Source organism: Pristiophorus japonicus, chromosome 9, assembly GCF_044704955.1.
Source record: "Pristiophorus japonicus isolate sPriJap1 chromosome 9, sPriJap1.hap1, whole genome shotgun sequence".
NCBI lineage: Eukaryota > Metazoa > Chordata > Chondrichthyes > Pristiophoridae > Pristiophorus > Pristiophorus japonicus.
This window is the reverse complement of record NC_091985.1, coordinates 34,432,316-34,457,524: the sequence shown is the minus strand read 5'-3', so window position 1 is coordinate 34,457,524 and position 25,209 is coordinate 34,432,316. Positions and strand designations below refer to the sequence as shown.

The following is a 25,209-nucleotide window of genomic DNA, read 5'->3' as shown; positions in this document are numbered from 1 at the left end:
TGGCGAACTAACAGAAAACAGAGAGTCGGGATAAATGGTTCATTCTCTGGTTGGCAAACAGTAACTAGTGGGGTGCCACAGGGATCAGTGCTGGGACCCCAACTATTTACAATCTATATTAACGACTTGGAAGAAGGGACTGAGTGTAACGTAGCTAAGTTTGCTGATGATACAAAGCTGGGAGGAAAAGCAATGTGTGAGGAGAACACAAAAAATCTGCAAAAAGACATAGGCTAAGTGAGTGGGTAAAAATTTGGCAGATGGAGTATAATGTTGGAAAGTGTGAGGTCATGCACTTTGGCAGAAAAAAATCAAGAGCAAGTTATTATTTAAATGGAGACAGATTGCAAAGTGCCGCAGTACACTGGGCACAGGGGTACTTGTGCATGAAACACAAAAGGATAGTGTGCAGGTACAGCAAGTGATCAGGAAGGCCAATGGTATCTTGGCCTTTGCTGCAAAGGGGATGTAGTATAAAAACAGGGAAGTCTTGCTACAGCTATATAAGGTATAGGCCATACCTGGAATACTGCATGCAGTTTTGGTTTCCATATTTACGAAAGGATATACTTGCTATGGAGGCAGTTCAGAGAAGGTTCACTAGGTTGATTCCGGAGATGAGGGGGTTGACTTATGAGGAAAGGTTGAGTAGGTTGGGCCTCTACTCATTGGAATTCAGAAGAATGAGAGGTGATCTTATCGAAAGGTATAAGATTATGAGGAGGCTTGACAAGGTGGATGCAGAGAGGATGTTTCCACTGATGGGGGAGACTAGAACTAGAGGGCATGATCTTAGAATAAGGGACTGCACATTTAAAACAGAGATGAGAAGAAATTTCTTCTCTCATAGGGTTGTGAATCTGTGGAATTTGCTGCCTCAGAGAGCTGTGGAAGCTGGGACATTGAATAAATTTAAGACAGAAATAGACAGTTTCTTAAACGATAAGGGAATAAGGGGTTTTGGGGAGCGGGCAGGGAGGTGGAGCTGAGTCCATGATCAGATCAGCCATGATCTTATTGAATGGCGGAGCAGGCTCGAGGGGCCTTATGGCCTACTCCTGTTCCTAATCTTATGTTCTTATAATTCAAATTAAATGAATAGTCTCCACCCGAATCCGTGGGGCGGAGAATAGAGGGAAATGACCTCTTTAACTTTTTTAAATTGTTGCGACTGTGTTTGGGGCGGCTGAGGATGTCAGTGCGTCGAGGCGGTATCATCAGTGCCGCGCTGAGCACGTCAGCGCAACGCGTAACAACGTCCCTCTCCTTCAGTTAAAGGGGAAGGCCGCTGGAAGCTCTGCAACCACTTGAGTGGCGCCCACTGGGTCACCAGGGAGGGCTTCGGCCGGGCCAGCGGCTGCCATTGTCGGGTCGCCTTTAAAGTTAGCCGACAATTAAAATAAATTGACGGCTGCAGCGGTGCGCCCTCCCCTTTAAGAGCTGACGCGACACCCAGCCACTGGCAGCCTTGCTAGGGAACCCATTTCTGCGGCCCCCGGCCCGGGGGTAATATCAGATGGGTTGGACCATCCGCCTGCCTCGAGTCGGAAAGGCCTTACCAACCCATTGCCGAAGATTTTGTAATGTGGGAAACACGGCAGCCAATTTGCACACAACAAGCTCCCACAAACAGAAATGTGATAATGTCCAGATAATCTGTGTTTGTGATGTTTGAGGAATAAATATTGGCCAGGACACCGGGGATAATCCCTATACTCCTCTTCGAAATAGTACTATGGGATCTTTTACATTCACCTGAGAGAGCAGACAGGGCCTCGGTTTCCGAAAGATGGCACCTCCAACAGTGCAGCACTCCCTCAGCACTGCACTGGAGTATCAGCCTAGATCTTGTGCTCGTCTCTGGAGTGGGACTTGAACCCACAACCTTCTGAGAGTGCTATCCACTGAGCCACGGCTTACAATAAATAATATGAAGGAAGTGGCCCTGCCAAGTGTTATTTTTGCCAAGTGTTATTTTTACCAAGTGTTCTTCCATTTTAAATAAACTTGTCCCAAGTTTTGGATGCTTTCCTGTACCGCAGACATGCCATACATCACTCCCCAGTTGAGGGTGTAGGCCTGCAGGAAATGACCTCCTGACAATGATGCTCTTAACCCAGGCAGTATGAGGTGGGGCTCAGCCTCCCTTTCCTACAACGGAAGCACCTGGCTATCTTTTTGCTGATGGTCTGACCATCAGGAGCTCGCTGTTTAGGGTATCGTAGATGTGGACCTGTGTTTTAGTATTGAATGGTACGCTGATGGATTGCTGTTTATGTGTGCAGTTTAGGACAGAAGACTAATCTGAGGTTCAGTAAAATCGGTGGTCACCTGTCTCAGACAGCTACTTTAAGCAGCATCTCATATGAAATTGATGAGCAGGAATAGTCCATCAAGCCTGCCCCACACTATGGTGGCTGGAGCACCATGACGAGACACTTGCTGTCTCACCCCGCAGCCTCCTGGGAGAGGTCAACAAACAGAAATAGGCCAGGGCCAATAAGGGGGAAATACTCCATCGTCCAATTACCAGCCGATCAAAACCATTACAGTTATAACCTAATATCAGCAAAGTTTTCTCCCATTTTAGTGGTGAGTTTGAACAACATTGTGTGTTGATCCACCTCCTTCGCATTGCTGGACTCAATTCTACCAAACGTTCACAAACATCAAAGAGAAATAGAGGAAATCCCAATTATATCCCTCTGTTGGAATTCTTTTGAAGGGCTTGGCTTTTAACTGGGAGTGGGCAGCTTTGCTCAGTCTGTTGCTCAAAGAGACGCCATACTGTGCTCTCCAGATCTGATGTTCCAGGGCACTGGGAGCAGTGGTTGCATTTTTTTGGTCAGAAATTCTAGCATGTTTATAGACCCTTTTCATTACAAGGACTAATATTCTGAATATATTTTAATTAAAATATGATGCTTGGAAAGAAATTGTTACGAAAAGATGAAAAAAAAGTCCTTTCTGCTCTTGTAGCACATTTTATTGTAGAAAGTGCATGAGCTGATAGAAGTTACTCTGCCACGCCTGCCATTTTGATTTGAGTAGTGCAAGTATAGTATCTCGGTGATTGAGTTTTCACCATTCCTCTCACCACTTCCTGCACTTTTACCAAGAGTCTTGCCCTTAGTGCAGTAAAAGGAAAGACTTGGATTTAGATAGCGCCTTTCACGACCACCAGACGTCTCAAAGTGCTTTACAGCCAATGAAGTACTTTTGGAGTGTAGTCACTGTTGTAATGTAGGAAACGCGGCAACCAATTTGAACGCAAGCAAGCTCCCACAAATAGCAATGTGATAATGACCAGGTAATCTGTTTTTGTTATGTTGATGGAGGGATAAATATTGGCCAAACACCAGGAATAACTCTCCTGCTCCTCTTCGAAGTAGTGCCATGGGATCTTTTACATCCACTTAAACCAAGTCACCGTCTGCTCTCTTAACGTCTCATCTGAAAGATGGCACCTCCGACAGTGCACTACTCCCTCAGCACTGCACTGGAGTGTCAGCCCAGATTTTTTTAAGCTCAAGTGAGACTTGAACCCACAACCTTCTGTCTCAGAGGCGAGAGTGCTACCCACTGAGTATTTTGGAGTCACAAAATGAAGCAGCTTGGGAATGTGAGCTTTTTGCCAGTACTCTCCTCTTCTCTTCTCCTGCAGGTATTGATCCTAGCTGGAATAAGGACTCCACAAGCTCTGGACACTCTTTGGTATCTCACCCATGTGGCTGTTTTCCATGTGAGCGCCATGCGTCAACAGCAAATATTTAAAAACATCAAAAAGGAATAGACAAAATCCCAGTGATGTTTCTGTTCATCTGAATAGTTTAGTTCTGAAAAGTGAGTTGGCTATGCAAACTGAACGGTAATGAAATGCGGTTTTATACAAAGAATAAGGATCCATCAACACATTTAATGACAAATCTATTAGCGTATAATCAAGAAACCTGGGTAATTGGCCAAAACTAGCTGCAGCATGAATAATTGTGAAGATTAATGAGAGTAATTAAGTGAGCAGCTAAGTAACTTAATGCAATGACAAAAGGACATTGTGCATGAGGTATAACAATATGTTTTGTTAAGTAACATCTGCACACCACTCGCCCGCTATCATGAGACAGGAAGGCAGTTATTAACCATTACTTATTTAACCAGGGGGAAAAAAATACTTTTTCCATTTCAAGACTATCTTTTTCAAAATAAGTGCAGTAAGAATCAACTATTATTTGCACGTGCTCACTTGTTCTAAAATCTTTTCCAACCAATATTTTTTTTTCACTGACAATTTCCCCGCTGGGGAAGTTGTGTTTAGGTGAGTAATAGTGCCTGGTGTTTAGGCTGATCCTGTTTGTAAAGCAGGGTGCAGGAGAAGATTGTCTGCTCGTGCTGGTGGAAGCCACTTTTCTTTGCCAAATCTCTTGTACTTCCTCTTGATAAGCCGCCCTCCACAGAAGGTTGAGAATCTGAACACCCCACACCACTCTTTGAGCAAGCTGTTCCTAGCCATCATGTGATGTGACGTGTAATCCAGAGACAATAAATGGGCCTATTTTTCATCCACGGTTTGCGACTGCAGGTTATTTTGACCCCGCCTCAGTTTATAGGAAATGTAGGAGCTGGATTTTCCGTTGGTCAGGAGAAAAATTATCAAATGACATCCAAATCTTAACAAGTCTTATTCAATGGGAACATCGGTCGTAAATAGGCTGTCATTGTTGTGACGGGGTCTGTGGTTCTCGTGTTGGACTGTTCAGCCACCTAAGGACTCATTTTAAGAGTGGAAGCAAGTCTTCCTCGATTCTGAGGGACTGCCTATGATGATGTTTTAATCTATTGCTTTAAACAAAGCCCATTGTATATTCATTCCTCCTGGTGTTAGTCTTCTCAAAAATGTAATTTCCTCTATCAGGTGTCGAGAATTAGTCGAATTGAAACAATGTGAGCAATACTGAGAAGTCTCCAATCAGGTTTCTGCCCTTGCCACAGTACCGAAACGGCTCTTACCAAAGTCGCAGATGACATCTTATGTGACTGACTGTGGTAAACTATCCCTCCTCGTCCTCATCGACCTGTCTGCAGCCTTTGACACAGTTGACCACACCATCCTCCTCCAACGCCTCTCCACTGTCGTCCAGCTAGTGCTATCGGGGCACCGTGAGCAATCATTTCCGCATACAAGATGTCTCCGCTCCTCAAATTCTGACCTCCTTGAACATCCCTCATTATAACTGCTCAAAACATCGGTGGCCATGCCTTCAGCTGCCTGGGCCCCAAGCTCTGGAACTCCCTCCCTAAACCTCTCCACCTCTCTACCTTTCTCTCCTCCTTTTAAGATGCTCGTGAAAACCTCCCTCTTTAAACAAGCTTTTGATCCTCTGTCTTAATTTCTTCCGTGGCTCGGTGTCAAATTTATCTGTTTGTCTGCAACACTGTTGTGAAGCACCTTGGGACGTTTTACTACATTAAAGGCGCTATATAAATAAAAGTTATGATTATTATACACTTACCATAGATTCTCTTGGTTGCGAGATTCTAAAGACCAGAGAGGAAGGAAGAGCGGATGTGTCAGGAGGGCCAGAGTTTGGGCTCGGATCTTGATTCTTCCAGGATTTCACCTTCTGCAAGAAACCTAGAAATTCCTTTCAGTGTAGGGGGAGCAGATGAGTCTTCAGCCCTTGCCCCTCATCGCAAGGGGGCATAGCTGGAGGCCCTCCATTCATTTCCAGTATGCCCAAACAGCTCAGAGCTGGTGTGAATTCCTTGCAGAGTTAATTTTTAGACCTGAGCTGCATTAACCCATACCTGGCAGAGAATAAAGACATAGGTTTTGGTTGATAAGAGACTCTGTATGCTTATGAATCTGTCACCTAGCCAGGAACACGAGAAAAGCATTGAAGAACAAGTCCAAACTGAACATGGTAAGTCTCTTGGTCAGAAGTTTCTTGATAGGATTGTGCGAGTAGCATTTTTTCAATGAGATGGGTGAGTTTATGGAGATCTGCATAACACTTGTTTATTAATGTTTTCAGTATTGAGGTGTTAGCCGTGGCTCAGTGGGTAGTTGTCTCACCTTTGAGTCAGAAGGTTAAGGGTTCAAGTCCCACTCCAGAGCTTGAGCACCAAAGGTTAGCTGAGGGAGTGCTGCACTGTCAGAGATGCCGTCCTTGGGTTTAGATGTTAACCCGAGACCCCGTCTGCTCTGGCAGGTGGACGTAAAAGATCCCATGGCACTGTTTTGAAGAGCAGTGGTGTTCTCCCTAGTGTCCTGCCCAATATTTAGCCCTCAACCAACATCACCAAAAAAAACCCAGATTGTCTGGTCATTATTAACATTGCTGTTTGTGGGAGCTTGCAGTGCGCAAAACTGGCAGCTGCGTTTCCTACATTACAGCAGTGACTGCACTTCAAAAGTACTTCATTGACTGTAAAACGCTTTGTGATATCTAGTGGTCGTGGAAGGCACTGTAAATGCAAGTCTTTATTTTAATATAAACACCAACTTCAGTATTTTTCGCTTGTGGAGTTTTAGTCCAAAAACCCGGAACCCCAAGTATAGCCCCCTACACGATACTCTAACGATATGCCTCAGACAAACACCTGCTACTACACCAGTTTAACATTACCATTTATGGCCCTTTTGAATGTGATTGGCAAAGTTTGAATGCCGACTTTCACAAAAAGGGTTGCGATTGCCCCGACTCAATAAAAGTGATTTTATTGGCGAACTCAAAGTTGCACAAAGAGAGCGTGTCAAGGAAAACTCTCAGAAGCCTCAAGAAAGGAATGAAAGGAAAGATGGGGAAGGAATTAATTTATAAAGAGAAACACTTGAGAACAGTGTTAAAGAGCCAGGACTTGGGGATAGGAACTCAATGATGTAAAGAGGTACATACAATGGGGCTCAGCACACTTGGCATATGAATTGTTTCGGAACAGAGATTCTGTGGCGAGTTATTGAAAATACAGAGATTGGGTGTTTAACAAACATCTGTGTTTTTGAGATTCGAAGCAGAAGGCTTTTTCAAGTCAATTCTGTAAACAGTGGCAAGGCTACAAAAAAAACTGTCTTTATTCTTGATGCGTAGTTTTCCCAGCTCTTTAGTTTCTGTGTTTAAGTTAGATCTATAGGCTTCAGTACTGATGCAGACGTCAGGACTGAGTGTTGGGTTACGTTGGGCAGCATTTCAGGCAGAATTGCATCCATTGCAGGTGTAGCTGTAATAATAATTATTATAGTTCTTATATTTGTTAAACATTAGCTTGGATGATGTGGAATCTGTATGGGTGGAGCTGCGGAACACCAAAGGGCAGAAAATGCTAGTGGGAGTTGTATACAGACCACCAAACAGTAGTAGTGAGGTTGGGGATGGCATCAAACAGGAAATTAGGGATGCGTGCGATAAAGGTACAGCAGTTATCATGGGTGACTTTAATCTACATATAGATTGGGCTAACCAAACTGGTAGCAATACGGTGGAGGAGGATTTCCTGGAGTGTATAAGGGATGGTTTTCTAGACCAATGTGTCAAGGAACCAACTAGAGAGCAGGCCATCCTAGACTGGGTCTTGTGTAATGAGCGAGGATTAATTGGCAAGCTTGTTGTGCGAGGCCCCTTGGCGAAGAGTGACCATAATATGGTAGAATTCTTCGTTAAGATGGAGAGTGACACAGTTGATTCAGAGACTAGGGTCCTAAACTTAAAGAAAGGTAACTTCGATGATATGAGACGCGAATTGGCTAGAATAGACTGGCGAATGATAATTAAAAGGTTGACGGTGGATAGGCAAAGGCAGACATTTAAAGATCACATGGATGAACTTCAACAATTTTACATCCCTGTCTGGCGTAAAAATAAAACTGGGAAGGTGGCTCAACCGTTGCTAACGAGGAAAATTAGGGATAGTGTTAAATCCAAGGAAGAGGCATATAAATTGGCCAGCAACAAACCTGAGGACTGAGAGAAATTTAGAATTCAACAGAGAAGGACAAAGGGTTTAATTAGGAGGGGAAAAATAGAGTACGAGAGTAAGCTTGCAGGGAACATAAAAACTGACTGCAAAAGTTTCTATAGGTACATGAAGAGAAAACGATTAGTGAAGACAAATGTCAGAATCAGGTGAATTTATAATGGGGAACAAAGAAATGGCAAACCAATTTAACAAATACTTTGTGGTTCTGTCTTCACTGAGGAAGACACAAACAACTGAGAAATACTAGGGGACCGAGGGTCCAGCGAGAAGGAGGAACTGAAGGAAATCCTTATTAGTCAGGAAATTGTGTTAGGGAAATTGATGGGATTGAAGGCTGATAAATCCCCAGGGCCTGATAGTCTGCATCCCACAGTACTTAAGGGAATGGCCCTAGAAATAGTGGATGCATTGGTGGTTATTTTCCAACATTCTATAGTCTCTGGATCAGTTCCTATGGATTGGAGGGTAGCTAATGTAACCCCACTTTTTAAAAAAGGAGGGAGAGAGAAAACAGGGAATTATAGACTGGTTAGCCTGACATCAGTAATGGGGAAAATGTTGGAATCAATTATTAAAGACGCAATAGCAGCGCATTTGGAAAGCAGTGACAGGATCAGTCCAAGTCAGCATGGATTTATGAAAGGGAAATCATGCTTGACAAATCTTAGAGAATTTTTTGAGAATGTAACTAGTAGAGTGGACATGGGAGAACCAGTGGATGTGGTGTATTTGGACTTTCAAAAGGCTTTTGACAAGGTCCCACACAAGAGATTAGTGTCCAAAATTAAAGCACATGGTATTGGGGGTAATGTATTGATATGGATAGAGAACTGGTTGGCAGACAGGAAGCAAAGAGTAGGAATAAATGGGATCTTTTCAGAATGGCAGGCAGTGAATAGTGGGATACCTCAAGGTTCAGTGCTGGGACCTCAGCTATTTACAATATACATTAATGATTTGGATGAAGGAATTGAATGTAATATTTCCAAGTTTGCAGATGACACTAAACTGAGTGGCAGTGTGAGCTGTGAGGAGGATGCTGAGAGGCTGCAGGGTAACTTGGACAGGTTGGGTGAGTGGGCAAATGCATGGCAGATGCAGTATAATGTAGATAAAATATGAGGTTATCCACTATGTGGCAAAAACAGAGAAACAGAATATTATCTGAATGGTGATAGATTAGGCAAAGGGGTGGTACAACGAGACCGGAGTGTCATGGTACATCAGTCATTGAAAATTGGCATGCAGGTACAGCAGGTGGTGAAGAAGGCAAATGGCATGTTGGCCTTCATAGTGAGAGGATTTGAGTATAGGAGCAGGGAGGTCTTACTGCAGTTGTACAGGGCCTTGGTGAGGCCACATCTTGAATATTGTGTACAGTTTTGGTCCCCTAATCTGAGGAAGGACATTCTTGCTACTGAGAGAGTACAGCGAAGGTTCACCAGATTGATTCCCGGGATGGCAGGACTGACATATGAGGAAAAACTGGATCGACTTGGCTTATATTAACTGGAATTTAGAAGAATGAGAGGGGATCTCATAGAAACATATAAAATTCTGACGGGATTGGACAGGTTAGATGCAGGAAGAATGTTCCCGTTGTTGGGGAAGTCCAGAAACCGGGGTCACAGTCTAAGGATAAGGGGTAAGCCATTTAGGACCGAGATGAGGAGAAACTTTTTCACTCAGAGAATTGTGAACCTGTGGCATTCTCTACCACAGAAAGTTGTCGAGGCCAGTTCGTTCGATATATTCAAAAGGGAGTTAGATGTGGCCCTTATGGCTAAAGGGATCAAGGGATATGGAGAGAAAGCAGGAATGGGGTACTGAAATTGCATGATCAGCCATGACCTTATTGAATGGTGGTTCAGGGTCGAAGGGCCGAATGGCCTACTCCTGCACCTATTTTCTATGTTTCTATATCATCGGCAGTCCCTCAGAATCGAGGAAGACTTGCTTCCACTACTAAAGTGAGTTCTTTGGTGGCTGAACAGTCCAACACGAGAGCCACAGACCCTATCAAAGGTATGACAGACATTCATCGGGGGAAGGTGGGGGATGGGACTGATTTGCCGCACGCTCCTTCCGCTGCCTGCACCTGACCTTTTCACGCTCGTAGCGTTGAGATTCGAAGAGCTCAACGGCCTCCCAGATGCACTTTCTCCACCTAGGGCAGTCTTTGTTATTTGTTAAATACAGCACAGCAAGAAGATAATACAAAGTACAATTGTTAGACCACCATGAAGACCAGCTGTGAATTATATTTTATAACTATCTGCAAAAATCAATTTTACCTCATACATACATTTGCATTTCTCAGTCTTTTGATAAGATGAATCTTTCCACGTGTGTCGACACCTGCCCGATCAAAAAGTAAAGACTCATTTAACAGAACAACATTTTGGGTAATGTTGACTGTATTAGTGGGAATTACAAAACTAGTCTGCGCATTGCACTTCGGTTCATAATTTCATAGGCAACTTGTTTCTTTACGCATCATTAAAGGAGCAAGTACGACCATCCATGGAGAGTAAGGACTAGTAATTGCAGATTAAAGAAATCTAACCCTAATTGGATTAATAAAATAAATACAATGTAAAATAGGTAGGAAAAAAAGCATGTAGGGAAAAAGATGAGGGAACCTCTGAGAAAGTACACCATAAAAATGTTTTTTGTTTAAAAAGCAGTCAGAGAGCAAAAAGGAATTAAAAATTAGCATAATTCTAGAAGCCAAATGCAACAGTGACAAATTCTTCTAGTATTACAACAGCAAGGTGGTATAGTGTTCTCGCTCAGGCCAACGTCCCCAGCATCGAAGCACTGACCACACTCGACCAGCTCCGTTGGGCGGGCCACATTGGTCGCATGCCAGACACAAGACTCCCAAAGCAAGCACTCTACTCGAAACTCCTGCACGGCAAGCGAACCCCAGGTGGACAGAGGAAATATTTCAAGGACACCCTCAAAGCCTCCTTGATAAAGTGCAACATCATCACCGACACCTGGGAGTCCCTGGCCAAAGTCCACCCTAAGTGGAGGAAGAGCATCTGGGAGGGTGCTGAGCAGCTCGAGTCTCGTCGCCGAGAGCATGCAGAAAACAAGCGCAGGCAGCGAAAGGAGCGTGCGGAAAACCAGACTCCTCACCCACCCTTTCCTCCAATGACTGTCCCACCTGCGACAGAGACTGTAATTCCCGTATTGGACTGTTCAGTCGCCTGAGAACTCACTTTTGGAGTGGAAGCAAGACTTCCTCAATTTCGAGGGACTGCCTATGATGATGATGAATAAAGGTGCCAATGAGATTGAACTAATACGATTACTTTCTGAAAGTCAATAGTAGCATTGTGGTTTGACGTCACTTGCATGGAACTCGTAGACAGGCTGAAAAAAGCTCAAAACCAACAAATTTCAACGGATGGATGGTAATACACACAGTGAAACGTGACAAAATCTACAGAATCCATATGTAATGTCATCATGAAGCAGTTAGTGAATACAAGAAAGTCCCACTGAATTAGAAACAAGCTAATGCTACAAAACAAACCCAGGTAACATCTTGCATATATGACCAGCAAAGTAATGGAATTGATTGTTGGAAATAAATTTGAGGATGACAGATGGAAATAATACCTTCTTATGCAGTCACCCGGCGTTGAGGATGACTTGCTTCCACACTAATGAGTTCTAAGGTGACTGAAGAGACCAATGCGGGATCAACAGACTCTTTCACAGGTGGGGCAGATGGTGGTTGAAGGGACGGCTGAGTGGGGTGCTTGGTTTGTCGTACGCTCCTTCCACTGTTTGTACTTGGCTTCCACTGTGCTCCCGACGGAGAAACTCAAAGTGTTCGGTGCCTTCTCGGATGCTTCTTCTCCCCTTTGGTGGTCTTGGGCCAGGGATTCCCAAGAGTTGGTGGGGATGTTAAATTGTTTCATGGAGGCTTTGAGGGCGTCCCTGAAGCATTTTCTCTACCCTCCTGGGACTCTCTTGCTGTGACGGAGCTCAGAGTAGAGTGCTTGTTTCGGGAGTCTTGTATCAGGCATGCTGACAATGTGGCCCGCCCACCGGAGCTGATAGAGCGTGGTCAATGTCTCGATGCTGGGGATGTTGGCCTGAGAGGGAACACTAATGTTGGTGCGTCTATCCTGCAATTACTGCAATCGGACTTGTCACCTTTCTTGAAGATGGTCACGATTATGGCATCTCTGAAATCCCCAGGCATGCTCTCCTCCTTCCAAATAAGAGACATGAGGTCATGGAGTCATGCCAAGAGCACTTCTCCGCCATGCTTTAGTACTTCGGCAGGGATTCCATCTGTTCCTGAGGCCTTGTTGTTCTTCAGCTGTCGGATGGCCTTTTCAACCTCATGCCGGAAAATAATGTAGTAAAGAGCAGTTAACGTGCTGTCTATGGGGCAGATTCTGCCTCTTCAGCCCCCTTGACATTTGTGTGAGGCAGTGTCATCACAAGTAGTCTTTGGAGAACCCTATATTGTAGTTTACCTAAACTGCCAGAAAACCTTCAATAACCTTCCACTTATAAGGCTGCCGCACAAGCTTAAGGAGTTATATTGTAGGTAAAACTTGGGGGTGGATAAAGAAGTGGCTGAAAGAGAGATGATTTGAGTGGGGCGCCCCAGCGATCGGTCCTGGGGCAACTTCTGTTTCTAATCTACATAAATAACCCGCACTCAGAAATGCAATGCGAGCTGGTCAGAGTCGGAGGTCATACTAAATTGGTCATTAATCACTTTTATTTGTTACCCCTGCTCAAGGGATTCTCAACATGGCAGCCACCTGAGAGTCCAATCCCGTGACCTAACGAGACCTTAATAACTTCCGATGCCTGTAAAAGTTAAACAAATGATTTTATTTATTACCAATCTTTTTACATTCATTGCATAATGAGGACCCACAGCAGGGAATAATAGTGTATCTCTTTTATTCCGCTCATGAGAAAGACCTTGACAACCTACTTGTGACTCTCTTGATATCCCAGGAATAAATGATGTGATGTGGTTCACACCACATGGCACAGCTACTCACTGACCAACTCATGAGCTTATTATGAAGTTTTAATAATGTGAGATTTTATAATTTTTAAGTACTTATGTTTCCTCTCAGGCATTGGCTGCTACTTATACAGTGAATAAGACATTGACTGTGACCCAGGGTTAAAGCAGTCGCTTATTAACAACAGTTGCACGTCTACCTGTGTATCTGTTGCTGATAAATAGTGCACAGGCTCCACGGGCCACGATCAAGCCTGGGTACAAATGGCCAGGAATCCTTGCTGGTTCTCTGACTGTCCCAGCTGCTTTGTGTTTTGGAGTCAGAGTTACTCATTATAAGGTTAATATGTCTGGATCACCAGTTAGAATTAATTAGTTGCTATTTGCCTGTGGTTTCCCCAGCGTTGGTTCATGCTGTTCCAAAAATGCCTGTATATTGCTCATCGGGGGACGGTAAAAGCCACACGCAAAGACTCATTTCTATTTGTTTGGATAAAAGTATAGATCAACAGTTTCCAACTCGAGACTTATTAAATCACTTGCGTGCAGCAGTAACATTTTTCTCTGCTGTACTGCACTCTGATATTTAGTCAGTTCCAGGCCAACAGATTTTCCCTTGCTACAGATTTGTTTCTTTGTTTGCCCACTCTTTAAGGGGGCAATTCACGCTTGGATAGAGTTCTATAAGCAGTGGTGGCCCTCCAGTATGTTGCTGAAATGGCCATTCTTCCTTCGTGGAGCTGAACAATGAGTGTCAGCCAGACGTTAAAGATGTAGGGGGCATTGCTGCCCAGCCCCATCCTATCCACAAGCATTGCACCTTCCGACAGAGCACGCTGGACAGTGATCAGGAACACTGGCCACTTTCTCTTTGCAGCTTGCAGTTTTATTGAAAATTATAAGATGCCAATTTAAGTAATTTCTTGTTGTGTAGATATGGGCGGCACCAGATTTATTTCCCACCCCTAGCTTCCCCAACAAGGTGGTGGTGTCTCAGAAGCACAATCACTGAAAAACGCTGAAGGATTGCTCTTGAGAGGTAGAGAGGTTTAGAGAAGGAATTCCGGTGCCTGGGGCCCGGGCAATTGAAAGCACGGCCACCAATGATGGAGCGATGAAAACCGAGGACGAGCGAGAAGCCAGAAATGGGCAATCTCACTCAGGGTGGTGGCAGGGGAGGCCACAGTTGGCCTCAGCATCCTGGACTAAGGAAGAGAAAGTTGGCCAGGATCCCTGCTCTCCACCTGTCCGGCCCCGGTGCCCCTGCTGGAAATGTGCGCATGTGAACATTGGACATGGCTGCAGTGCTCCCCAAGATTGAATTATCTGCCAGCACTCGCCCCAAATGGTCTTTGTACGTAGATAAAATGACCACTCGGGTATGGTACTGGAGGGTGACGGATGGCTGTGGGACCGTACCCCAGCAAGGAGGCAAAGCCTTCAGGAGAGGAGAGGAGAAAATGTGGTGTGAAATTTTAAAAACCATATGTATGCTGTTGAAGTGCAGGGGAATAGCTGACGTGATTATTGTTTCTCCCTCTCCCCCTCATTGGCTCATGGATGCTATGTCCAAATGTCGTGCTCCCACCACTGCAGAAATCTGTTCATCTTTTTCCTGTTAAAATGGTTTGAGGGAGGAACGTAGGCCAGGACATCGTAGCATGTTGAGAACGTTAACATCCACTCTGTTTTAAAAGCCCGTGTGAAGAACAGCATCTCCACCAGTGCAGCAATCATTTAGTACTGCAGCGGGGTGTCGCCGTGGGTTATACACTCACCTATAGCAAAAAAGAGATCAAACCCACACCCTTCTGGCACACAGGCCAAGAGAGTGTGACCAAACCGAGCCGAGTTTACCAAAAAGAATGGCTGTGCATAAAACCGCAGTCACTTTTCGTGTTCGTTTCAGGTCCTGAAAATCCTGGTGCGAGCTGCGGACGAAGGGATCGCCGATCGCAAAGGGGACTCCGCCACAGTATTGACGGGGAAACTGCGGGAGCTCTTTGGTCGAGTGACTTCTAAAGTAACCAGCGATGCCGAGGTTTGGAAGTTGTATGCCAAGCTTTGCGGAGACGGCCAGACGGCGAACACAGAAGACAATGAAAAGGTCGGTGCTGTGAACATTACGCAACAACAACTTGTATTTATATAGCGCCTTTAACGTATTGATACGTCCCGAGGCGCTTCACAGGAGCATTATGAGATAAGAATTTGACACCGAGCCGCATAAGTAGTAATTAGCGCAGGTGCTTGGTCAAAGAGTTATGTTTTAAGGAGCGCCTTGAAGGAGTATAGAGAGGCCGGAGAGGTTTAGGCAGGGAATTCCAGAGCTTGGGGCCTCGGCAACAGAAGGCACCTTCAGGGCCTAAGCATCCTGCTTCCATTGTATTTTTCTATTTTTCAGCTCGCGTTGCCCAAGTTCCCCTCCGCACCTCTAGAAGAAAGGGGATCAGGCAAACAGCGACCTGCCGGGTCTCTGCCAGTACCATGCTTGAACCAGCTACAGCAACGTGCTAAAGAGTTAGTGTCGGGTGACCCCTCCCCCCCCCCCCCCCACACACGCATGTTCCCTGACTGAGATTGAGAGCTTACGGTCTGAAGAATCTAATTGCAACCTTTACCAATGTGCTGCGCCGTTGGGGCGTCTCACCTGCTTGTGATTTAGCCTGCTCTAAATCACCCACAGCTTTACAGTTTTCCAAAGTCCTCTGTGTTTAATTAGTGACGAGAGTGTGTATGTATACAGATACTCAGCATTCCTTGGAGCTAGTCCTTCAACCTACAACTCTTTAAATGCATACGCCACATATTTTATTTTTAAACCTTTAAAAAACCAATTTATTACAAGGGGAATAAACCCAAAAGCTAAGCTGTAAGTGCGATTTTACAGTGTTTGTGTCTCAGTGCATTATTGCAGGAACATAGGGCCTAAGTTCTCCAGGAGTTGCTCCTTTTTTTTTGGAGCAGCTTGACTTTTCTGGACTATCTTTTTAGTTGCAATTCTGGCCATTTAATTTGCGCCAGTGTAAATGAGTTAGTTAGGTTTTTTTTTAGTTCCATTTTTTTTTCAAAAGGGGGCGTTCCCAGCCACTTACCCCTGTTTTAGGCGTTTGGCCAGCAAATCTTTGCTCCAAACTAACTTAGGCCAGCGTATGTTGCCACTTCTGTCCGCACAGAAAAACCTTACCTAGAGTTTAGGAATCGGCGGGCAAGTAACTACATTTAAAGCACCACCAAACACCAAACAAAGCACAAAAAGTAATAAGCAATTAATTAACAAATAAAATAGACGGAACCCTGCCCCTAAAGCACTAAGACCAAAGTAATAAGCAATCAATAAATAACAAATAAAAAATAGAAGGAACCCTGCACTTAAAGCACCAAAATCAATCAGTAAATAACAAATAAAAAATAGAAGTCCTACCTTAGGGAACGCAGCGGGCTGCCGATGAGGGAGCCCATTCAGCCAGGGCTAGGGACAGCGTGCCTCGGCCCCTCCCACACGGCCTGCCAGGAGCTACTGCATATGCGTGCACACTCTAGCTCGCATGTGCAGAGGTCCCGGCACTGTTTTCAGCGCCGGGACCTGGCTCCGCCCCCAATCCATTGGGTAAAGTATGCATTGAGTAAGTTTTTCCACCAGCCTTTTGGTTGAAAGTATTTTCCTCTTAACCCTCCTTCCTTTAGTCCATCTCCACTTCCATTTGTTGTTCACTGACCCTGATCCCTCTGAGAATAGACGGCCCACTCCATGGCTGTAACTAAAGCTGTTTCTGTGCCACCCGTTGGGTAATGTATTCCTCACATATTCGGGACTTCCTAAGCAGCATGCCAGATATTGGTAACCTGCTTTGGGGAATTGTGGCTAAAGAGCTAGAAACATAGACATAGAAACATAGAAAATAGGTGCAGGAGTAGGCCATTCGGCCCTTCTAGCCTGCACCGCCATTCAATGAGTTCATGGCTGAACATGCAACTTCAGTACCCCATTCCTGCTTTCTCACCATATCCCTTGTACGCTTCCACAGCAGGAGCCATGGATCGCATGCTGAAATGTGCTGCCCTATTTCTAGCCAATTACTCTATCCAGGACCTGATAACTTCCATCTGAAGCTCTGGACATCTTTGAATCCATAAAACGGTCTGAAGGAGGAGAAAGAATTTTGACACAGATACTCTGTTTTTTGTGATGTTATTTGAGGGATAAATGTTAGCAACATCCCCACCGACACCTGGGAGTCCCTGGCCAGAGACCGCCCTAAGTGGAGGAAGAGCACCCGGGAGGGTGCTGAGCACCTCGAGTCTCGTCGCCGAGAGCATGCAGAAAGCAAACACAGGCAGCAGAAGGAGCTTGCGGCAAACCAGACTCCCCACCCACCCTTTCCTTCAACGACTGTCTGGCCCACTTGCGGCAGAGACTGTAATTCCCGTATTGGATTGTCATCATCATCATCGTCATAGGCAGTCCCTCAGAATCGACTTGCTTCCACTCCCAAAGTGAGTTATTTGATGGTGAACAGTCCGATATGAGAGCCACAGACCCTGTTACAGGTGGGACAGACATTCGTCGAGGGAAGGGGTCGGTAGGGCTGGATGGCCGCTGCTCTCCTTCCGTTGCCTGCGCCTGGCCTCTCCATGCTCTTTGCGCCGAGACTCGAAGAGCTCAACGCCCTCCCGGATGGACTTTCTCCACCTCGGGCGGTCTGCGGCCAGGGTCCCCCAGTTGTCAGTGGTGATGTTGCACTTTACCAGCGAGGCTTTGAGGGTATCCTTATAACGTTTTCGCTGTCCTCCTTTGGCTCGTTTACCATGAAGGAGCTCCGCATAAAGCATTTGCTTAGGGAGTCTCGTATCTGGCATGCGTACTATGTGGCCTGCGCAGCGAAGCTGATCGAGTGTGGTCAGTGCTTCAACACTGGGGATGTTAACCTGGTCGAGGACACTGATGTTGGTGTGCCTGTCATCCCAGGGGATTTGCAGGATCTTGCCAAGACATCATTGGTGATATATCTCCAGCGACTTGTTAATTGAGGGATAAATGTTAGCAACATCCCCACCGACACCTGGGAGTCCCTGGCCAGAGACTGCCCCAAGTGGAGGAAAAGCGTCTGGGAGGGCGCTCAGCACCTTGAGTCTCGTCGCCGAGAGCATGCAGGCAGCAGAAGGAGCGTGCGGCAAACCAGACTCCCCACCCACCCTTTCCTTCAATGAGCATCTGTCCCACTTGTGGCAGAGACTGTAATTCCCGTATTGGACTGTACAGTCATCTAAGAAGTTACTTTTAGAATGGAAGCAAGTCTTCCTCGATTTCGAGGGACTGCCTATGATGATGATAATGATGATGAAATGTTAGCTTGTTTACTGGGAGAACATCCCCGCTCTTCTTCAAAAGGTGCCACGGGATTTTTTTTTACGCCCACCTGACAATGCAGCACTCCCTCAGTACGGAACTGAAGTGTCAGCCTAGCTTGTGCGCTCAAGTCCTGGAGTGACTGTGACCCTCTGACTCTGAGGTTGGAGTGATACCACCGAGATGGGCGGGGACCGAGGGGGTCTCCTTATCAACACCCAGGTGATCAAATTCATTTCTGGACATTTTAAGAAACTTCCTAGATTTACAGTGCCGGATAATATCATTTCTGCTGTAGGTTCAAGCGAAGTACGGTTGATGGCTCTCGCTCAAATATCTCATCCAGAACACATTAAATTTATAAATTGTGGATGTTCATACCACAGGATCAGAAAGCTCCTGCCACGGAACTCTGCCGTTTTTTGCCGCAGACTCCCATAGGCCTTGGCCCAGACGCTCTGATATTTGCAATGCCTGGAAAATTCATCGTACTCAATCATTTCACTGCACGATCCAGAACAATTTTGGAAGACTTTGACTCACACTTCCATGCTTCTCATAAGCACTAAACGTCTATTCAATTGATTGACAGAAAAACAAGTCTTTCAGTGAATCAGAATGCATGCTTGGGATTTAAAGTGCTAATATTTTTGAGTTTTAAATCCTGGAATTGCAGGTGCTTTTTGGGGGTGTGGGGGGGTGGGGGGGTGGGGTGGGGGCGTCAGTGCACACATTAGCCTCTACACTGCTTACTTGGGCAAAGCCGTATGGTTCTTTTCGTGCAGTGTATCTTGGGACACTTGATCCGTGTGCGAGCAGACATTCCCTGTCCGTACCTAATACCGCCCAGCTCTCCAGCTCGGGGTTGAAGTGAGGTTTGCTGTCTGTGCATACAGGGCACCCCGTGCTGCATCGCCCGACAAAGACAACCTAAAAGCAGCAGAGTCAGCGCAAAAGAAACACTTTAGAAATTTGAGGGGGAAACTGCATACTTTTTTTCCCAAGGAATACCGTTGCTTTTTTAAAAAAGGGTAATTTTTCACTATGCTTCGGCTGTAAAATTCACCAAAATAAGTTAAGCAGGTTCAAAAAGAGTAATAGATTAAAGGGGTAACATCTGATCATCATAAAGAGATTATCATAAAGCTTGAGAACAAAAGCATTGAGAAGGCGGCTCACTACCACCTGCTGAAGGGCACTTGGGGATGGGCAATAAATGCCGGCCTTGCCAGCGACGCCCACATCCCAGGAACGAATAAAAGAAAAATTATCTGACCCCAAAGACTGAGTTTTATTCCCTATCATTTGCAGGTATCCATTCCTGCACGCCTATTTTAATATATTAATTAACCTTTTCCGGCCACAAATAGCCATTATGTGCAAGGTCCCTGTTTATTGATGACTCCATAAGTAAAATTCTGTTCTTATTACATTCAGTGATACTGGCACAAGGATCAACAATTGTCACTTCACCACTGCCAGTGTATTGTAAAGTCAGCAGCCGGGAAGTGCTGTACCCCTTACAAATCAGAACATGCTGATGATTTCAGTATTATATACTAGCTACTCTTTCAAAAGCAATACCAAACATCACTAATCATCAATTGTGAGATAGGGGGCATGTTTGTTTAGCCTTCTCTTTGCTTACAAGTGCGCAAGGGTTAAAGAAATATTTCATAATGACTTCCGTGTATTCTGGATTAATATGTAACCTTTTCATTTTACTGCTGTGTTTATTTTTCATACAAATTAGATTTTTAAAATACACTTGCCTGTGGCTGGGTTAAAGCATGGAGCTAGCATTTTTGCACCATTTCCCTATTGAAGTGTCAGCCGTGGCTCAGTGGTGAGCACTCTTGTCTCGGAGTCAGAAGGTTGTGGGTTCAAGTCCCACTCCAGGGACTTGAACACAAAAATCTAGGCTGACATTCCAGTGCAGTGCTGAGGGAGTGCTGCGCTGTCATTCGATGAGATGTTAAACCGAGGCTGTATCTGTCCTCACTATTTCAAAGAAGAGCAGGGGAGTTATCCCCGGTGTCCTGGCCAATCGTGTTCCCTCAATCAACATCACTAAAACAGATTATCTGGTCATTAACACATTGCTCTTTGTGAGAGCTTCCTGTGCGCAACTTAGCTGCCGTGTTTCCTACATTACTACACTTCAAAAGTACTTCATTGGCTGTCAAGCACTTGAGGACGTAAAAGATGCTATAGAAATGCAAATTTTTCTTTTCTTCAAATTAGTGGTCACTGAGGCGTTGTTAGAAAACCTAAAGTTACTCGTATGCTATAATTCCATTATGTGCCGGGCCTGATTTTACATTATTCTAACCTTGAATGGCAAGTGAACTCAATACCCTGACTGTGCAAAGGTATTGTGGGTCACCATTGATGGGACCACTCCACCACCCTCCTGGCTAAAGGAGAATACGATGGGGGTGATGAGAAGGGAGCAGGAGAGATGTAATGGGGAAAATACATAAGACTGCCTCCTGAACATGTGTAATGCCTTGCCTTTTGTCTGCAGGCACTGCAATACCTAGGTAAAGCCCATCGGTGTGAAACCCAATCGAGTGGCTGGGAGAAAGACGTGGCATCCTTCAAAGAAGTAGCAAAAGGAGCGATAGAATTTGCACACGGTAAGCTGCCAACAGCTGTAACTAGTATCTCTAATCCTTGATTTTACACCTACCTCCGTGTGTTGTCACTCGTGATCAGTGCTAATATTCCGAAGGGCAAGTTCATGTTTGACCAACCTCCTTGACTTTTTTGAAAAAGTAACATCCCAAGTGGAATTTGTAAAGTCCTATGATATTGTGTGCATAGACTTCCAAAAAGCATTTGATAAATTCCCTCATGAGAGATACGAGGCTATTAGTCAAACCTGAAACGCTAATGGTTCGGGGTAATCCCTGGAAATGGATAAGAAACTGGTTGATTGAAAGGTAAAAAAAACAATATGTACTTGTTCAAGGAGTTAGGGTCCCTAAGGCTTGGTGTTGGGACCACTACTGTTTCTCATTTCCATAAATGACCTGGACTCGGAAACTCAATCCAAAGTGATCAGATTTGCTGATGACACCAAACTAGGAGAGGCAGTGAAATTGAAGGAATCAGTTAAAAAAATTACAGCAAGCTGGACAGAATAAGTATTCGTACCATAGGTAGCATCACAGCCAAGCGATGTTCACACATGCACACTTACTAGTAGAAGTTACTGGATAGCAATAAGAAGCTTATTTTTCCCCCCTACACACTCTTACAAACAATGTCTGTGACAGCTGAAGGCACGGCCGCAAACGGTGGAGCGATTAAAATCGGGGATGCACAAGAGGCCAGAATTGGAGGAGTGCAGAGATCCCAGAGACTTGTGTGGCTAGAGGAAGTTACAGAGATAAGGAGGAGGGATTTGAAAATAAGGATGAGAATTTTAAAATCAAGGCCTTGCTCAACTGGTAGCCAATGTAGGTTAGTGAGCCATGGGTAAGCGGTACTTGGTGCAAGTTAGGAGCTTTGGATGAACTTTAGGTTATGGAGGGTGGGCGATGGGAGGCCGGCCAGGAGTGCGTTGGAGTAGTCAAATTTAGAGGTACGGATGAGGGTATCTGCAGCAGATGAACTCTTACAGAGGTGGAGGTAGGCAGTCTTAGGCAAATACATAAAACCAAATTAGATAAATATATAGAACCAAAAAAATCTCAGTAAACTTGTCTTATTCTTGGAATAAACTCCAAAAGAAATGAAATAAAATCTTGGTACATTTTTTTTATTTTGATGAAGAAATATTGCCGCCGTCAGAGAGTTAACCACAAACGTTGAAAGTGTCATCTGGATTTAATTTTCAAGTTTTTTAATAACTAATTACATAGTTATCTCAACTTTAGAGTACTGCTTTATTGCCAGTTATTAAAATGAGAAATATGTGTTTAATGTTGGCAGTGATGTACATTGTAGATTCCAAGAACCAACCGAGTCCATATTGAAAAATATCATATTCTGACATTTCTGCCTCCTCCTTTCAGCTTTCGGGAAGGTGCTGTTCCCTGGTCCACTCCTCCTTCAACCCTACCACCCACTCTCCGTCCCCTGGCACCTTCCCATACAAATGCAATAGATACAACACCTGCCCTTTCACCACCGTCCAGCGCCCCAAACACTCCTTCTGAGTAAGACAGCGATTCACTTGTATTTCTTCCAACTTAGTATACTGTATTCGCTGCTCTCAATGCGGTGGTCTCTATCTTGGGGAAATTAAACGCAGGTTGGGTGATTTCTTTGCTGAACACCTCCGTTTTATCAGCAAGTGCAAATCTCTGCTCCTGGTCACTTTCTTCTTTAACTCTGACCTCTCTGTACTTGGCCTCCTACAGTTCCAGCGAAGCGCAACGCAAGCTCAAGAAACAGTGCCTCATCTTTCTACTCGGTATTTAGCAACCCTCAGACCTTAACCACAACTCGCATTTTGTCTCTCGACAGTCAGTGCTTGTAATGTAGGATGGATGTACCAGCACTTCCAGGGATGGGGAAAGGCTGTGAATTAGTGCTTGAGATGGCGATCCCCTATTGGTACACAGTGTGGGCTGCACCCCTAGGCCCCAAGTTTCCACATGATTTGCTCCTGATTTTTAGGAGCAACTGGTGTAGAACGGAGTATCTTTGAAATCGGAATTCTCGTCATTTAGTTTGCTCCAGTTCTAGTCAGTTAGAACAGTTTCACTTTGGAACAGAATTTTTTTTCAAAAGAGGGCGTGTCCAGCCACTTATGCCTGATTTCAAAGTTTCGTGAGTGAAAACTTACTCCAAACTAACTTAGAATGGAGTAAGTGAAGATTTTTGTATGCTCGAAAAAAACCTTGTCGACACTTTAGAAAATCAGGCGTAGGTTATAAATCAGGCGTAGGGAATGGGGGGGGGGGTTTAAAGGGAAGTTTACAAACATTAAACACTTTAGTTTTACAAATAAAGAGCCATCATCAATAAATGATAAATACATCAATAAATCAACCAATAAATCAATCAAAAAAAATTAATAAGAAATAATTTTTTTTTTAAATCAATAAATAAAACATTTTCTACTTACCGACTGCAGCACCGGGAGCCCTCCAACAGCGTGCTGGGATGCCCCCCCCCCCCCCCCCCCCCCCCCCAGTGTGTCTCTGTCAGTGTCTCTATCTCTCTGTCTGTCTGTGTCTCTCATTCTCTGTCTGTCAGTGTCTGTGTTTCTGACAGCGAGGGAGGGGGAGGAGGGAGAGAGGGGGGAGCAGAGGGAGGGAAGGGGGAGGGATGGGGAGGGATGGGGAGAAGGGGAAGGAGGGAGGAGGGGGAGGGGGCGAGAAGGGGGATAAAGGGGAGATGGGGGAGAAAGGAGATGGGGGGGAAGGAGATTGGGGGGACAAGGAGATGGGGGGGGAAGGAGATTGGGGGGGGGGGGAAAGGAGAAGGGGGAGGGAGGCTGAACGGGCCGGGCCTGAGACTTCGGGCAGGGCCCGTTCCCAGCACCAAATTTACAGGTAGGTGGCGTTGGGTCGGGTCGGGGGGAGCGCGGGTCGGGGGGATGGTGGGAGGGAGGTCGATTCGGTTCAGGTAGGGGGGAGGGAGGTCAGGTCGGGGGGAGGGAGGTCAGGCCGAATCCAGTCCAGGGGGGGGGAGCGGGAGTCGGGTCCGGGCGGGAGCGGGAGTCGGGTCGGTGTCGGGTCCGGGGGGGGGGGGGGGGCGGGAGGAAGTGGGAGTCGGGTCGGTGTCGGGTCCGGTCCGGAGGCGGGGGGGGCAGGAGTCGGGTTGGGGGGGGGGGGTGGGGGGGACCGGGAGTCAGGTCGGTGTCGGGTCTGGTCCGGAAGTGGGAAGCGGGGGTCGGGAGGAAGCAGGAGCTGGCCGTGGGAGGAGCCTTATTCACGCAGCCCCAGTGAGGCCATTCGGCCAGGGCTAGGGGCTGCGTGCTCCGGGCCCCTCCCACACAGTTTCGCGCCTGGAGCTACTGCACTTGCGTGCCCACTGTAGCGCGCATGTGCAGCGGTCCCGGCACTGTTTTCAGCGCAGGGACCTGGCTCCGCCCCCCTACAGATCGTGCTGCTCTGCGCCGAGGGCCAGAGGACCTGCAGGCAGCCGGAGAATCTGGAGTTTTTTTTTAGGTGCACTTTGTGGCGCGAAAAACGGGCGTCTAGGTTGGGACTGCGCCGTTCTCGGCGCGGCTCGAAACTTGGGCCCCTAGTTTCTACCTGCCTTTTTTTTCCACCAGACTCCCAGGCCACTTTGCCTGTTTTTCCACGTTTCCCTCTCTGCTATCCTGCTTTAACCATTCACATTCTTTGGCTCTTATGTGTGTGCGTTTGTATGTGTGTGTGTGTATATATTATATATAATATATATATTATATATACACACTTTTATTTCTCCTCATGCCTCCTTTTAACTTGCACTATTTCCACTTCTGTCTTTTAATCATCTCTTTTCCACTTAATCACTTTCACCAATCATTCTTTTTCTCATCTTGTGCTAAATTCTCCCTGCCCCCTCTCCACTTGCTCTGTTCCTCCATATGAGCTGTTCTTCTGTAACATCCTCCGGTTCTAACCAGGGAAACGTTGACCTTGTTTCCTTTCTCTGCAGATGCTGCCTGAGCTGCTGAGTGTTTCCAGCACTTTCTGTTTATATTTCAGATTTCCAGCCTCTGGGGTATTTTGCTTTTTGAAAAATCTTATCTACGTGGGTGAGGAAGACGTGTCATTTGCTAAGTTTGTTTTTCTTCGTTGTTCCACAATGTCCCAACGTAAAGATCATTTCTAAAAAAGAAAAATATTCAGAAATAAATGACCGATTGTTTTTGCTTTATTTCTCCAATATCTAATGACAGTGCTCTCACTGCTCTGTGATCTTA

The 25,209-nt window shown here is 45.6% G+C and overlaps 1 protein-coding gene across 2 annotated transcripts in view; it reads left to right on the top strand.

Annotated features, from left to right (window-relative positions):
* The window catches only part of ttc27 (tetratricopeptide repeat domain 27), a 282,247-nt gene that overhangs the window by 243,032 nt on the left and 14,006 nt on the right, over positions 1 to 25,209 (top strand). Inside the window, exons 17-18 of one of the 2 annotated variants that reach the window (XM_070889258.1) lie at positions 14,895 to 15,092; positions 20,863 to 20,974. In XM_070889258.1, coding sequence (XP_070745359.1) covers positions 14,895 to 15,092; positions 20,863 to 20,974 — 310 coding nt within the window. Of the gene's footprint in view, positions 1 to 3,664; positions 3,837 to 14,894; positions 15,093 to 20,862; positions 20,975 to 25,209 lie in introns of those variants that run through there. The other variant, XR_011595000.1, reaches the window with a different exon arrangement.